At 41.9% G+C, this 15,254-nt stretch overlaps 1 protein-coding gene across 1 annotated transcript; it reads left to right on the forward strand.

Moving 5' to 3' along the window:
• The first annotated feature begins 14,526 nt into the window (after positions 1–14,526).
• LOC118631663 (prefoldin subunit 1-like) lies at positions 14,527–14,926 on the forward strand. The gene has a single exon (XM_036264161.1). It carries the CDS (start codon positions 14,527–14,529, stop codon positions 14,893–14,895), a length of 369 nt encoding a protein of 122 aa, XP_036120054.1. The 3' UTR covers positions 14,896–14,926.
• Positions 14,927–15,254: the final 328 nt, after the last annotated feature.

Below are 15,254 nucleotides of genomic sequence, written 5' to 3' on the forward strand. Positions count from 1 at the left end.
TTTAGGAAGAAATCATATTAAAAAGTCATCAGTCCTCATTTTTACTCACTGACTTGTAAAGCACCCTCCTTTTTATCCAGTTTCATTAACTTTCTATTCCTCACAACTGGGGAAATTGAATTTAATAGGCTGTAATTCTTTACTTCGGAAGCACCTCTGTGATTCGCTCACTTTTGAAAATTAATCAATAACAATCATCTTAAACAAATCACTAAGACCTCCCTAGTTCTTCCCTTTTAGCAAAGCAAGTTCAAGAACATGGATTTTTCTTTGCTCATCCTTTGAGTCAAGTGGAGGATTTTATTTTTTCTAAGCTTCGTGGCTATGTATGGTCAGAGTGGCATTCAAACGCTCGCCCCGACAGGTTTAATTGGATGCTAATGGGCTCTATGTAAAGGGTATCTGTAAAGTGTGAGGGAAAATGACTCATCTGGCAGTGTGACTATTCAGGCTTTAAAATGAAGTGTTCTCCCATGACTGGTTGGTCATTTAGGCCAGGCACTTTTTGTCTATCTTATATAACCATCACCTTTTCTATGTTTTTCTCTCCGATATTCTCCCATCCGTATCCATGCAATTCTAAGAATTAATTCCACTCTAAGAAACGAACAGTGGTAACTGCAGAAGCCATGTGGTGTGCCACTCAGACTGCCTTTCGAGAGCAAGTCCACTTTAAATAAGCCAGTTAGCCAACAGCCTCTAGCTGTCCCTTCTGGGTCCACCACGACTTTCTCACCTAGAGCAGCACACTCTCCTGAGGCTGCTCCCAGCTGATCGCTAAGCTCAGTGGAGGGACTGGAGCTGAGCTATTTCTGCCCGACAAAGTCCTGCTTTAACACTCTGTACTCTGGGGCTCCTTATCAGCTTCCGTCCAGAGCTGCACTGTAACCCAGGGACCTTCCTATCCAACTTTCCTCCTTCCCCTTCTCCCTTCCAAGGTGTCAGACCTACGTTGTGGACTGAAAGCGTGTCCTGCCTGGGCCTGCTCCCCTGCACCTTATCCTTAACAAATATGTCCCCCACTAAGTCTTGCACTTTGGGCGTCTGTTTCATGAAGGACCTGACTGACATGACAAGCTCTGAAAACCTACAGAAAAAAAGCATGTTATTAAAGAAAAGAATATAGAGATGGTATCAACCACCACTCCTGCTTCACCACTCCATTATCTCTGCAGGACACAAAAGGGTGTGATTTTACATAAGCCCCTAAACCTAGGAGTGTATCTGTAATGCATACATATTTACTGTCTTTTTGGGATTATATATATTAGATGTAAATATATAGTTAAGACTAGGAGAACTGATGGACAAATGAATGAACACAGTCTCTCAAATAAACATGTTAATCCCGTAAAAGTGTGACTCCCATCACAAGATCACATTTGAATTATTCAGAGCACACACCTTAAACTGTTCTCATTGGAAGAATGTGTGTTTTCATTTCAACTAGCTAAATGCAGCAGAAAAACACGGGAATGACAGGGACTAAAAAGAAATCTTCATTTTTTGGTTTGATTAGTCTTTGTTTTCAGAACAAGTCCTCAAATGTCCTTCTCTACTGTTCTTGTCCCTGCAAAGTTCCTCCCCTTCCCCAGAGCTGTATCTGAGCTTGGGGAGTCTCCTGAAGGGCCAAGGCCCTGGGTAGGGGCGTGACTGTGTCATCCTGGGGTCACCCAGTGCTCTCACTGGCTCTATAGGCCTAGACACTCCTTGCAGACAATGCTTTGCTGGTCCTTCTATCTCCCCAGGGTTTCACCTGAAAACAGGTGTGGTCTCCTGTATTCTCAAGCCTCTCCCACCCTTTCTAGGGTAGTTCTGCCTCCACGTGGCTCTACCCAAGGAGGATACTGAAGGGTCTCTCTTTCTCTGAAGCATCAGCACCTTGCTTGTTAGAAAGTGCCCTGCATTTCTTTTATCTGATTCTAACTAGCCAGTCCAGATGATCTCTTAGGGGAGCCTTGTTGTCTTTTTTGATCTTTTTCACAAACATTTTGCCTGTGCCCCTAAGCTTCCAGCCTCCCCTGAGGGCTTGGGCTCCTGGAAGAGAAAGCAGAGAGACAGCAGACTTCTGATTGTTGTTCTGTGCACCCTCCTCCTGGGGCAACAACACAATAGCAACCATCTGCTTCAGGAGGAAAGGAGGAAGGGGGAACCCCGAGGGGAAGAGCCGTTTTATTCTGCTGCTTCAGCATATGGCTAGACAGTAAATTAAAGTTTCAGCATTGAGAGGAACATTACAGGTTTTCTAATTCAGCCTCCTTTCCCGTCTTCTCTATTGTATGGTCCTGACAGATGGCCAAGCAGACTCCATAATTCCAGTGACAGATCATTCAGTTCCTCATAAGAGAGCACATTCCCAAACTGTTAGACTTCTTAGAAAGTCCATCTTATATTGAGTTGGCATCTGTTTCCATTGTGGGCAGCAGAGGATGGCCATCACTGTCCAAGAAACAGTGGCCGGGGACCTAAGCAGAGACGGTTCAGATAGTCTCTGTCAGCTTCGGCCGCTTGATCTCCCAAATGGAGCTGATAATGTCTATCAAAATTACAGGGAAGATTACATGTAATAAATATACATGAATACCTGGCATAGTGTTTGTCATGGTAAATGTTTGCTAAATATTGTTTCTGTCTAATAAAGATCCAAACGCATGCATTCACTCACTCATGAAATATCGATTTAGCATTTATCTGGTCTCTCACCCTGGAATAGACCCTGGCAATATAGCAGAGAATGAAACAAATGCACACCTTGTCTTAAGGAGACACAGTACGTCCAAAATGAGCACTGAATTACGAATATTAGAAGTGCTGTGGAAGAACACATCTGGGTCCTGTGAGAGCTCATGCAAAGGAAATCACAAAGAACAAGTCCACCTCTGTCACACGCGCACACACACACACACACACGCACGCACGCACGTGCGCACAATGTGATCATCTTCCCCTACAGAGTCTTCTTAGCTGAAGAATAAGAATAAGCATTCCAATATTTTCATCCATTCTTCAGAGAGCAGGTTATGGATGGCTTAGATTTTCCTATTAAAATATGAAACATTGAATGATCTTTTCTTAAGCAAACTTCTAGGCTAAATAATGAAGATTTTATAGTATTTAAAATTCCTTTTTATGTTTTTAAGTCCCTTTCAACATGTAAAATAACTGCAAATGTGCATTCCTTTTATAGTTCACACATTCCACACACTAGTTTTAATTTGCTGTTGTATTGACTTCTGTAATGTTGAGGGGGGAAACATCTTAACAGGAACTATAATCCACTTCCTTTGGGGACCTTATTTTAAAGTTACTTTTAAGAGAGCTAGAAAGAGTTTCTAAGTTTCTACTCATCCCCAGGCGTGCTGTTATTGCGAATTGACCAAAAGTGCTTGTGATCATCCCTTATAAGTAGATGCTTGAAATAAAAGCAGTTAGTCTTGTGGACAATTTCTAACTGTCTATGCACTTCTGATCATAAAACCCAGCGCACAGAGAACGGGTCCCTTTTCTCCTCCCTCTGACACACTGCCCTATCTACTTCATCAGTTGATTTTATCTCACATCATTCATTTTCTTGTGGTTTTAAAAAGAATTTACACTTGGACATGCCTATACATTTTGCCTTTCAGGCAGGCATGGATTGGACACCATTAGAAGTTCTTAAACAATTGCTTTAGACCATTTTCCCTGTTAGTATACATTCAACAACCAGTGTTGTCCGGGTAAACCCAGTTTTAAAATCTTAGAAGATTTGCCCTGGTTGGTGTGGTTCAGGGTTAGAACATCTTCCCACACACAGAAGGGTCACCAGTTTGATTCCCAATCAGGGCACATACCCAGGTTGCAGATCAATCTCCCACAGGGGTGTGTACAGGGGCAACCAATCAATGTTTCTCTCTCTCTTTCTCTCTCCCCCCTTCCTCTCTCTCTAGAATCAATGAAAAATATTTTTGGATAAGGATTTAAAAATATTTTTTAAATAGCCCTGGATGATGTGGTGGAGTGGTTAGAGCATTGACACACACACTGAAGGGTCTTGAGTTTAATTCCCAGTCAAGGACACATACCTGGGTTGCAGATTCAATCCCTGGCCGGGTCAGGACACATGCAAGAGACAACCAATCAATGTGTCTCCCTCACATAGATCTCTCTCTCTCTCTCTCTCTCTCTCTCTCACTCACTCGCTCTCTCTCCTTCCCTCTACTCTCCTAAACATCAATGAAAAAATATCTTCAGCTGAGGAATAACTATACATATAAAATCTTAGAAGACTATATGCTTGTTCTTAAAAAACTCATAAAATGGGCCTCTCTGTACCTTTATATCAGACGAGCTCACTTTGAGAAGAGTCCAGCTGTTCCTACCAACCCCACCAGGTGCCCAGCAATCGCATGCCCTTATCAGAATCTGTGTTTCTGTCTCTTTGACCCTGAAATTGCCTAAATTTGAGTACAGATGTCAGGTGTGATCATGAAGTAGGATGACTAACCCAGTAAAGAGATTTATTTACAAAATGCAATTGGGTCTGTTCCCTAAGAATATTACAATATATTAGGTCTCTGTTTCCTCCTGTGGTACCAATAGAAGCTCGCTGGCATCAGCTACCTGGCCCCACACTGAAAAACAAGTAAGCAAATAAAAAGGAAAAAAGGGAAAAACAGGCACTACAAGTTGCTGAGAGACAGGAGTGAAGCAAGCTCTTTGGCCTTGCTACACGTATGCCCTGGTCTCCCACCAGACCCACGCCACCAGACCCACGCCACCAGACCCACGCCACCAGACCCACGCCACCAGACCCACGCCACCCGCCAAAGAGCCTCCTTTGGACAAGCTGACTGGCGGTGGCGCCCAGCCTGGGCTCCCCCAGTGGGGCTTGTGCGCCAAGTGGGCACTTCCTGACTACACACATTCACCAGCAGCTACAATGATGGGGGCACAGCAAAATAAGGCCGGCACTTGTCCCTGAAAGAAGGAAGAAATGTCACCCTCCCTCTGTGAATAGAAGTGGTTGTTCTCACCGGCTCCCTTGAAAGCCGCATTCTCTGAAGTACAAGCTATTATGCCAAGGCAGATGTACAATCTGGGACGTTTTCCAAGTTCATCACTGAAAAGCACGAGGTATTCAGCCTCAGCGCCCCCGCGGAAGTTTCTGTCTCTGTCTCCGTCTGCCTGGCTGGCAGCCCTGAAGAGTAGACAGTTGTCCAGACACTGGGTAGGTAGGAAGCTGAGCATGGTGACTGAGCGACTCTCAGCCAGTTTCTCAGTTTGCAGAGTCGATAGGTTTCCCCTGACAGCTGCACACATTTCACACAAGCAAAGTTCCACTGATGAGGCAGCAGGCTGAGCCTGTCTGAACAACTACACCCCGGGCAAGGTGCAGAGTCTGGGGCCTCATTGCACAGCATCTACGAGGAAGATGTGAAAGCAGGTGTCATTATTGCTTCGCAGAGGTGTGCTTGTTAATGGCTTCACTGGTTTCCATTGTCTTCCCTAATACTTTGGATCCTAACCAGAAGCCAAGGAATATATTATGAAGATAATGATTTCCCCCTGCTATAACTCAGGAGACTATCAGACTCCTGATCCTTGCCATCGATAATATGGGATCAAGCTGTCCAACTTCCAGAGGACTTTAGAAACATTCATACCTCTTAGAGTTCCACAGTTTTAAGTAAGTAGTTCAATGTTTGTCAGAAGTGCTTGTCGCTAAGTAGCAACCTGTGCCTACTCGGCTCACGTTACCCATTATCTCCTTCACGGAACTGCTTTCTGAAGCAGGTGTTAATTGCAAAGAGGCTGCTGTAAATGAACCCGGAGGGTCCTGAGTGCCTGCGCTCTGGGATGTGACCGGAGCTCACTCGGTGTCTGACTCTCGGTGCTGTTCCCCCTGTGCAGCGCGGACAGGGCAGAGTGGAGCAGGCGAGCACATGACGGGCGTCTGGCCGTGTGAAAGCAAACCAAGGGCTCTTGAACGTTTCCAGTTGTCCCCAGGTTGTAAAACTTTGTAACTTTAAAAATAATTTCCAGAAATCTCCAAAAGAGAACAAAAAACATTTGGTATATTTTAGAGTGTTCAATTTGAAATCCTTAACAAGCCCTGCATGTTCTGGGTTCTTTCTCAGTTGCCTCACCTCAGGTCACTCACCTCTACAGAGGGAAAGAGACTACTGTGCACTGTTTTTAGTTTGTTTTCCTAGCAAGATGCATCAAGGCAGGGTTCGTGGAATTGGTAAGATAGGAGCTAGACAGCTGTATCAGCTTTGCTGTATAACAAGCCACAGGAATCTAAAGGTCAATGATTATTTCCTAATATGTTACTAGCACCAAATATGTTATTAGAATGTTCCACTTACTAGCCGTGGCTGTGGTTCCTTGTGTTCTCCGGGTTGGATAGGAAGGGCAGAGATAATTCAGTTCACCTGATTTTAATTGGGAGATGATTTGATTGATATCACAATGGTATCTTGACCAAGTCATAGTTAAGTGAAACGTTTTATATCTCTCTAAAGCATTCCATAATGTGCTTTCCACAACCAAAGAATCTGTGCCCCGGGAACAAGAGGCAGTTTTCTTATCTGGAAAAATTGGAAAGAACAAGCTTTACAATGTGATTTTTAACATTTATATACACTTGGCCCCAGAAATCTCATCATCACATGACTTGTAGTCGTATGATAGATAGTATTTCTCCATGGTCATAGCAAAGGCTCAGCCCGGCCTCTATCTACGTCTTGGCATAAAATGCACTGGGCTCTTCCTGCAAGTCTGATGTCAATACTAAGTGAATACTAAAATGCATAAGTCCCACCCACTTTCTTGAGCAAAACTTGTTTAAATCTTATGTGGAACCTCACACAGATAAAACAAATAAAAGCACAGCTGGCTTTGTTGAAGTGTGGGGTGGAGGTGTGAGAAATTGCCCCTTGGTCTCCCATCCATCCTTTATAACCACCTCTTGCAGAAACCCTGAAGCACCTCTAACTACTCTTAAGTCCCTAAAGAACCCATTTTAAGAATCACAAGCCAAGGGGAAACATGAGACATATACTCAAGGAAAAGAGCAAATGTCACCAGCATGGAAATATACAATGACTTTGGCCACATCTGACCAATCCTAGAAAACAAAAAAGAAAAAGTTGCATTCATTGACTTCTGCCCAAGCAAATGAAAAGACAGAATGTTACCCAATTCCAGTAAAAACCCTCCTAGAATGGGGTCTACCCCTACCATAGCTTCCTTGACCTACATTGTCCTAATCATTTCTTCCTTGGACAACTGCAGAAGACTAACTGGTCTCCTACCTGACAGTGTTTCCTGACCCATCCAGTAAATGAGTGGAACACTTTCTAGAGCCGTCTTCCTAAAACCAAACACTACTCCATTACTTTCATTATCCATGAAATATGGACTCTAGTTGCACAGTCTGCCACATGCAGCCCACCCTTGCGAGGTTCCTGCCCAGCTCCTGCCATCAGTTCTGCTTCCCGTAGCTCACGTCGTATGCTTTCACAGTACTGAACACAGCAGAGCGCTTCGGACTGGCAATGGTTCCTGTCCCCAAATCTCTGCAAACATTGGTCTGTCTGCCTAGAATTAGCATTTCCCTAGTGTCCATCTGGGGCAAACACACCTACCCCCAGCCCCAGTAACAGATTTCATCACTTTCTCCTGTCCAAGACTTTCCTTATCACCTTAGGCAGCCTTGGTCCCCCCCTTCCCATGGCCATGGAAGTGTGTGCATGCTCATAATGCTTCACTAGTTAGACTATATTATAATCATTTGACTACATCTCTCTGTCAAACTTAATTGCAATTTCCACAAGTAACAGGGCCAAGTCTTATGTGCCTCCACATCATCAGCATCTAACACATACATGGCATCTGGCTGTGGTTCAGTGGCATTTGATAAACAAATAACAGGAACAAAGCTTCGGGAAAATAAGTACAGGAACAGCATGGAGAATGAATGAGAGAGGAAAGCCTATGCAAGAGACCAGCTAGGAGGGTCCGGAGATCATCTGAACTGGTGATAAAAACAATGAAGTGAAGCAGGACCGTGTCAATGGACATAGAGCAAAGAAGAATTTGGGGCACCTCTGAAAATGGAATCCGTAGTGCTCTGTGAGGGCTTGAAAGGGCAGAGGAGTAATTGACAATAAATCCAAAACTGAGCCTGGAGCTAAGAACAAATGGTTTTAATAACAAGCCTTGGGAATACAGGGGTGAAGACGAAGAAGTCCACTTCACAAACAGTCAGCGTGGGCGGGATGCTGTGCAGTGTTAGCCATTGTTGCCCTGGGACGATGCTACTGCATGACCCTGTCTGCGACACTCAGAATGATCATGGTCAAAGCTGTCATTTCCACTCACTCCTGACACTGAGACCTCGGAACATTTGAATTTTCAACAATCACATGGTTTGTTTCCCACTTACCAAATACACACTCACTCCCGTCATGTTTAAATTGGGGGCCTACACTATTGATTTTTAATTCTTAATGGTCTTCTAGTAAATTTTCTTCAGACGTATCTAATTTCAACACTGTGATTTAACACTTAAAGTATATTTTTCAAGGGAATCATTGTTAGCTACACTGAACTGTTCTGTTAGCCTTCTTTTAAATTACTGTCAGGAATTTTCCCTTAAATACCATTCAGTGCAATAGAGTAAGGATGGATCTCAATCTGGATTAAAAGATTTTGGTGAATTCTGAGTGTTTCCCCCCTTGACTCCGAATTAATGACTTAGTGCTTCCTGAAGATTTCATATCTATAAGCAGCATACACCATCTTGCTGAGTTAAAATCCTAGCAAAGGATAGATTAATTCTTCTTTTCTAACGAGAAGAGAACAATGCCAACAATGATTTCAGTTCTGTCTAGACTTATAGAGCTTATTCATTCCCAGGAGCTAAAGGGGGGTCTGCACCTGTTCCTTAATTTGTACATGGAGACAAAGTGATCTGACAGGTTACACAGGATGCCAGTGTGATTCGATTACTCTGGAGTTTGGGTCCTATATTTTAGTACTCTTTGTTCTAAGTTCCCATTTAAATAAATAAAGAAGCTAAAGAAGAGTGCATTGTAATTTACAGAATGAAGGATTCCAATAGGGACATCTGTGAAGCTTTGGAGTATAGATTATAAGGAGCTGTGACATTTCTTTTACTAGAAGTGTTCTAACATGAAGCAGATTCATATATGTCTGAAATCACTTATTGGAATACTATCTGATTGAGCCAAGGTGGAATAGATTGTTTCTCAAGGTTTCTTCCAGCCATATATTGCAATGATTTCTTTGTGATATGCCGTAACATTTTTCCTAGTAAACTCTAATAAATAGAAAATGACACTTAAATTGCTTCCTTTTTACTTTACTAGGGAATAAATACATGAGACTTGAATTTTTTTATGCTTGCCCCTATATAGTCTATTTTCAAAACTGTAGCTAGAGTGATCTTTTTAAAACATAGGTCAGACCATAGCAGCCCTCTGTTTAATACTCTGCATGGGTACTTATTCCACATGGAGTAAAAGCCAAGTTCTTACAGCAGCCTACAGGCCCTGCACGATCCATAGGAACGCCCTCCTAATCTCCCTATTACCACTTTCTCCTCATCCTCTGTCCTACTATTTGCCACTCTGCTCCAGCCATGCTCGCCTCCTTCTGCCGGAAGAATAGCTGCCCCAGGGCCCTGCACATGCTCTTTCCTCTTTCTGGTGTTCTCTTCCGAGGCATTCTCATGGCTCCCTGCCTCCCCTTCTTTAAGACTTTTCTCAGGTATCACTTTCTCGATAAGACTATCCTCATCACCCCCTACTTAAAATTGCAAACTTCCTTCACCCCTAATGAATTCTATATTTTCTTTTTTAATAGAATTTGTCACTTTCTAACATATTTAATAATTGGCTTATGTATTATATTAACTTTTCTTGTTCGTCTCTCCCCTCCTCCCAACCTCTAGCACCTCCCAAATGCTAGAACATATGGTCCTTAAGGGCAGGGATCCTTGTCTATTTTGTTCACTGATTCATCTCAACACCCAAAATAATATAATAAAGTTAGCAATTATAAATTGCATCTATAAAACAAGTTAAATCAACGCAAACTGAGAAATGCAAAGAAAATAGAAGGACAAAGTAAAAATGGTGAAAAAAGGTTTTCTTTTCCACAGAGTCAATAGAATATATGTTGTTTCAGTGTGATGATGCTCTTGAGAGGGAAAATAGTTTACTTACTTGTACATAAAACTTGCTTCTAAAGACAGACCTTCAAAAATTTGATGAGAGTTTTCATGCTCCATTCAAGTGCTGTCTATTCTGAAAAGGTGACAACGAGTTATTGCACATAAGAGGTAAGTTCAAGTTCCCGTATCATCTGGGTCCCTTCTACCTCCTTTTGCAGAGCAACACCCAGAATTGAGTGGTCCCTGCAGCACAGGGCAGAGCACAACCACCCTCTTTCACTTCCAGATCTTTTGCTTGTATTAATTCAGCCTAAGATGTTGGCTTTTATTTTGAGGCTATTAATGATTCTTATTATCAAATTTAATTCCTACCACTGGTAGGCTACATATTCCCCACTGTATACAATCAAGTGTGGGACTTTGTATTTTCCAAGTTAAACAGCAACTTGGTAGATTTCAGCCCACGGCTACATCATGTCAAGATCATTTTGATTCATCATATTTACTAATCATAAAATTATTTACTAATTGAGAGGGAGTATGCCCTCTGTTTCTTAAGAAATGTTAGTAATTAAAAAAAATACTGAAGAGCACAAGTAAACTCTTCTGAAAACCTCTCTTGTAATAGATGTCAGTTTATTAATAAGCACCATTGAGGTAATATGATGTAAGTAGTTATTAAGCCAACTATCTTTTGTTCAAATTACATATTTTTCTATATTAAAATATTGGCTGAGTTTTGGTCAATTTAAGAACTAGTCCTGAACAGCTATTGCTCTACATTCTCCATGTGCTAACCCAACCCTGACCTGGAAATAAATCCTATATGTTCTTGTTCAACACATGCCGGATTCTTGTGACCATCCTCGGGATAGTTATGCACCATTTCTTAATAATCTCTACCAAGATATTTTTCAAGATACCAATAATCATTTGCATCACTTTGATCCCCACTTTTTGAAGATTAGAAAATTAACTTGATATAGCTCCACAAACATTGTTCCCAAAAGGTCAAACAAGTTCAAAAAATTGGTATGACATGCTGCATTATTATAAAGCACACGGCTAGGTTTCTCTATAATTGTACTTTTAATTCTAAATCAGTTACATTTAGAATCTATATTAAACCATAAATGAGGAGCAAGTAAAAACATCTTCAGCCTTGGCCAGTTTTGCTCAGTGGTTAGAGTGATGGCCCGCAGACCAATGAGTCGTGGGTTTGATTCTGGTCAAGGTCATGTACCTCAGTTATGGTTTGTCCTGGCCCTGGTTGGGTCATGCAGGAGGCAACTAGTCGATGTGGCTCTATCACATCGATGTTTCTCCCTGTCTCTCTCTCTCTCTCTCTCTCTCTCTCTCTCTCTCTCTCTCCCTCCCTCCCTCCCTCCCTCCCACTCTAGCTGATGATAAATAGAAAATATCCTCAGGTAAGAAATAAAATAAATAAAAACATCTTTAATTGGCATTACCCTTCTAAATGGAATAGTGCTAAGGAAATAAACTGCCTCAGATACTGCAGAAATTCTGATGAAATGATCGCTGCTGTAACTAATTGGGAAACCACATACTGAATTCTTCTAGATATCTGCTCTCTTCCAATTCCTTTTCTACACTTTGTGGGGGGGGGGGGATCTGTTAGTTGAACTTTAGATCTTCAAAAATCTGACCTCCCTTTTTCATGATTTATTCATCCTTCTCCTGCCATTTGGTGTTGCTAAAGGAAAGTCTTTAAACGCGTTGGCTGTGATTAGCATTCTTGAAATGATGATCAGTTACTCAGGAACTGTGGGCTTTGTGGTAGAACACCACAGAAAGGTAAATTCACAGTACTTTGCACTCATCCACCAGTCCGAGTGCAGAATTAGATAACCTGTGAATTATTGCTTAGATTCTTAATATTTTTAGAACAAGATTTGTTTTAAATGTGGTTATTTAATGGCTTGGTGGTGACTTTGAAATTCAGAAAGACATTAGCTAGGTTAGGCTAGTTCTCTGCTGAAGCAGTCAACTTGAGGAAGTTGAGAGGAAGAGGAAGCAATCTCTGAAGCATTTTTTTTTTTTTTTTTTGGCTTGAATTTACCTGATAATTCAGAGAAGCTGCACAGGGAAGCAGTATCAGTCAGGGGACCTGTAAACCAAGCCGATCCCAGGTCTAAGGTTTAAATGCTGGTGCTTTGGGTCAGTTGCCACACTCTGCCTTGCAGTTTTCTTAGCTAAAAATTGGAGAAACACTATTTTCAGCATTGCCCCAGGATAATTTCACTCAATTGTGGAAGTGTTTTATGAACTATGAAATACTGCACAGACTCTCAGAAAAAAAAAATATATATCTTTTTCCATTCATCTCCTAATTCAATCAGGATGGTCAATTGTATACACATGTATTATTTAAACCTTGAATCACCTGTTAACTATAACCTTTGGCAAGGAAACTGGAGATGCAAATATCACAACTTCTGTATAAAAAGCTCAACTACATGATCTGAAATGCATTTTTTGTTGACTCTGCTTTTTAAAAAAATTAATTTATCGTAGCATATTTTTAAAACAATATAATCAATTAAATGTTTTGTGTTGTTTGGTTTATTTCAACAAATATAGTTTGAAAATGCTACATTTTCTGTTATAGACAAAATAAAATAAATCATCAGCAGACCATATTTTCCAAACTAAAAAAAAATATTATGTTTTTATACTATTGTCTCCCATCCATTCACTTTCTGGACCCTAGCTCTTCCATGATGCTCTTGGCCAGAAACAATTTATTTTTAAATATTATGTTTGCATTTTGATCCTTTATCTTAGCTGTAAAATTATACATAGCTAGTCTTTTCTCCTGTAAACCCATCTGTGGTTGCTGAAAAGTAAATTATTTTCTTGAAGATCAGCATTAAATCCAGCCAGATTTACCTTTTATTAATCCCCATGTGTTGCTTAGGTTGTAAGCTTTTTATCACTGTACGAGAACCACCTTTTGGCCCCAGAATCTCTTCTCTGAATTTGATTCACAGGGCTGCTCAGTGCACAGACGTTCAAATGTGACCATCTGGGTGTCTGCAAACCTGGCATCCAACCAGTGGCGTCTCAGTCCGCGGCAGTGTCTGATGCCCCCTCTTTACTACATGTAACCAGTCGTTTGTCAGAAATGCTCAACCTGCATCCAACAGTTTACTGGGGCCACGTATGCTTCCGTCATGCTTTCTAACTCTCAATTAGAAAAATCTCAAATTTAGTCATTACAAGTTTTATGGGTTGTGGAAACACAGGGGTCCTTCAAATGGACAGACAGCTGAAAAACTTGGCGGGCAGTTAAATGCCAATCAAGTGAGACTCCCCACAGATCAGTGATTTCCCATGGCTCCTGCACTCGGTTTCTGTTGAAAGGGAAATCCTTTTTTCAGCAGTGAGTAAATGGAGGATGCTAAACTTGATGAGTCATCGCAGCAGGGTCCCCTGTGGAAAATCGATGTGAAGGGTACAGTTGCCTCAGTTGTTCAAATTAGCTTTCTTCAAAATGGGTCTCCAGATCCCCGGTTCATCACTTGGAAACGGGCCAGAATGAAAACAGACTACACTTCCCAGGCTTCTCTACTCACCGACATGCTGCACGTTCTTTCAAATGCAAATGCCACCTCTTCCTGGAAGCCTTCCTGGAAGCTTGCTCACTTGGAACTGATTTTTCCGTTGCAGTGCCAAAGCACTAACTCACAGGGCTGAATGCAACCTGCCCCCGCTGTGCTCAGGGTGCCCAGAGCTGCAGCCATCTACGCATGTGTTTTTTCCTTCAGATTCCACAAAGGCACCAGTGGGCTACAGCGGCCGTGTATGCTGGTGGGCGAAGTGAGCGCCCTTTTCACTCTTTTGTGTTTGATGATCTGGTTCCTTATGCACCCGTCTTCAGGTCAGCGACCATACCTTACTTCTCTGGGTAATCCTCACAATGTCTTTGTACTGGAAGACTTGCCACCAAGAACATCGAAAGTTGAATAAATGTAGAATATCCAATAAAACTGTAGTTTTCAGTTCTGCTATGGCTGCATATGCTCACTTTAAAATAAAAAAATGTCAGCCATGCATCATATTTGAAATACAAATATAACTTCTAAGCCAATAGTATTGGTATCATTCCACTTGGAAATCATTCAATTGAAGACAAATACAATGTTTTTAACAATGAGGGAGAAGTGTTAAATGCATTAGAAAAATATTTTAATGTGGAAATTTTGGACATTCTTTAGAAACAAATGTTTGGTTATTACGATTTTGAAAATTAGATTACATTTCTATTGAATTTATTGGGGTAACATTGGTTAGTAAAATTATATAGATTTCAGTGAGCCCAGATGGCGGCGCCCGTGGACCTCGAGTTGAAGAAGGCCTTCACAGAGCTTCAAGCTAAAGTTATTGACACCCAGCAGAAGGTGAAGCTTGCAGACTTACAGATTGAACAGCTAAACAGAACGAAAAAGCATGCCCATCTTACAGATACAGAGATTATGACTGTGGTAGACGAGACTAACATGTATGAAGGTGTAGGAAGAATGTTTATTCTTCAGTCCAAGGAGGTAATCCACAGTCAGCTGTTAGAGAAACAGAAAATAGCAGAAGAAAAAATTAAAGAATTGGAACAGAAAAAATCCTACCTGGAGCGCAGTGTGAAGGAAGCTGAAGACAACATCCGGGAGATGCTGATGGCACGAAGGGCACAGTAGGAAGCCTCTAAGGAAGCTGTTCCCCTCCCGTTCCTGGCAAGGACAAGGGGCCTGTGCAGGGAAATGGCCTCTGCCTTACCCGGATGCTGTTTTATCTGGTAACCCTGTGTTTTCTACATCACCCTGAGCCCTTCAAATCCCTCCCCTCTATTATTTATCCTGGCTCTGCCTGCCGCCCCTGCCTAAGACACTCCTCCCCTGGGTTGAGTCAGGAACTCCCCAGAGAGGGAAGATGGGAACCAGGACAGATAGGGGAGCTCTGCCCATGCCCCCTACTAGTCATGGTGGTCAGACCAATAAAAGGCATCTGCATGAAATAGTTTGTTTTTGTAGTGCCTTTATCTGGTTTTTGGAGTTAG

The sequence above is a fragment of the Molossus molossus genome, unplaced genomic scaffold (assembly GCF_014108415.1).
Source record: "Molossus molossus isolate mMolMol1 unplaced genomic scaffold, mMolMol1.p scaffold_m16_p_16, whole genome shotgun sequence".
NCBI lineage: Eukaryota > Metazoa > Chordata > Mammalia > Chiroptera > Molossidae > Molossus > Molossus molossus.

Excerpts from the sequence above, each read along its gene's own strand:
- LOC118631663 (XM_036264161.1), top strand. The coding sequence starts at position 14,527 with ATGGCGGCGCCCGTGGACCTCGAGTTGAAGAAGGCCTTCACAGAGCTT.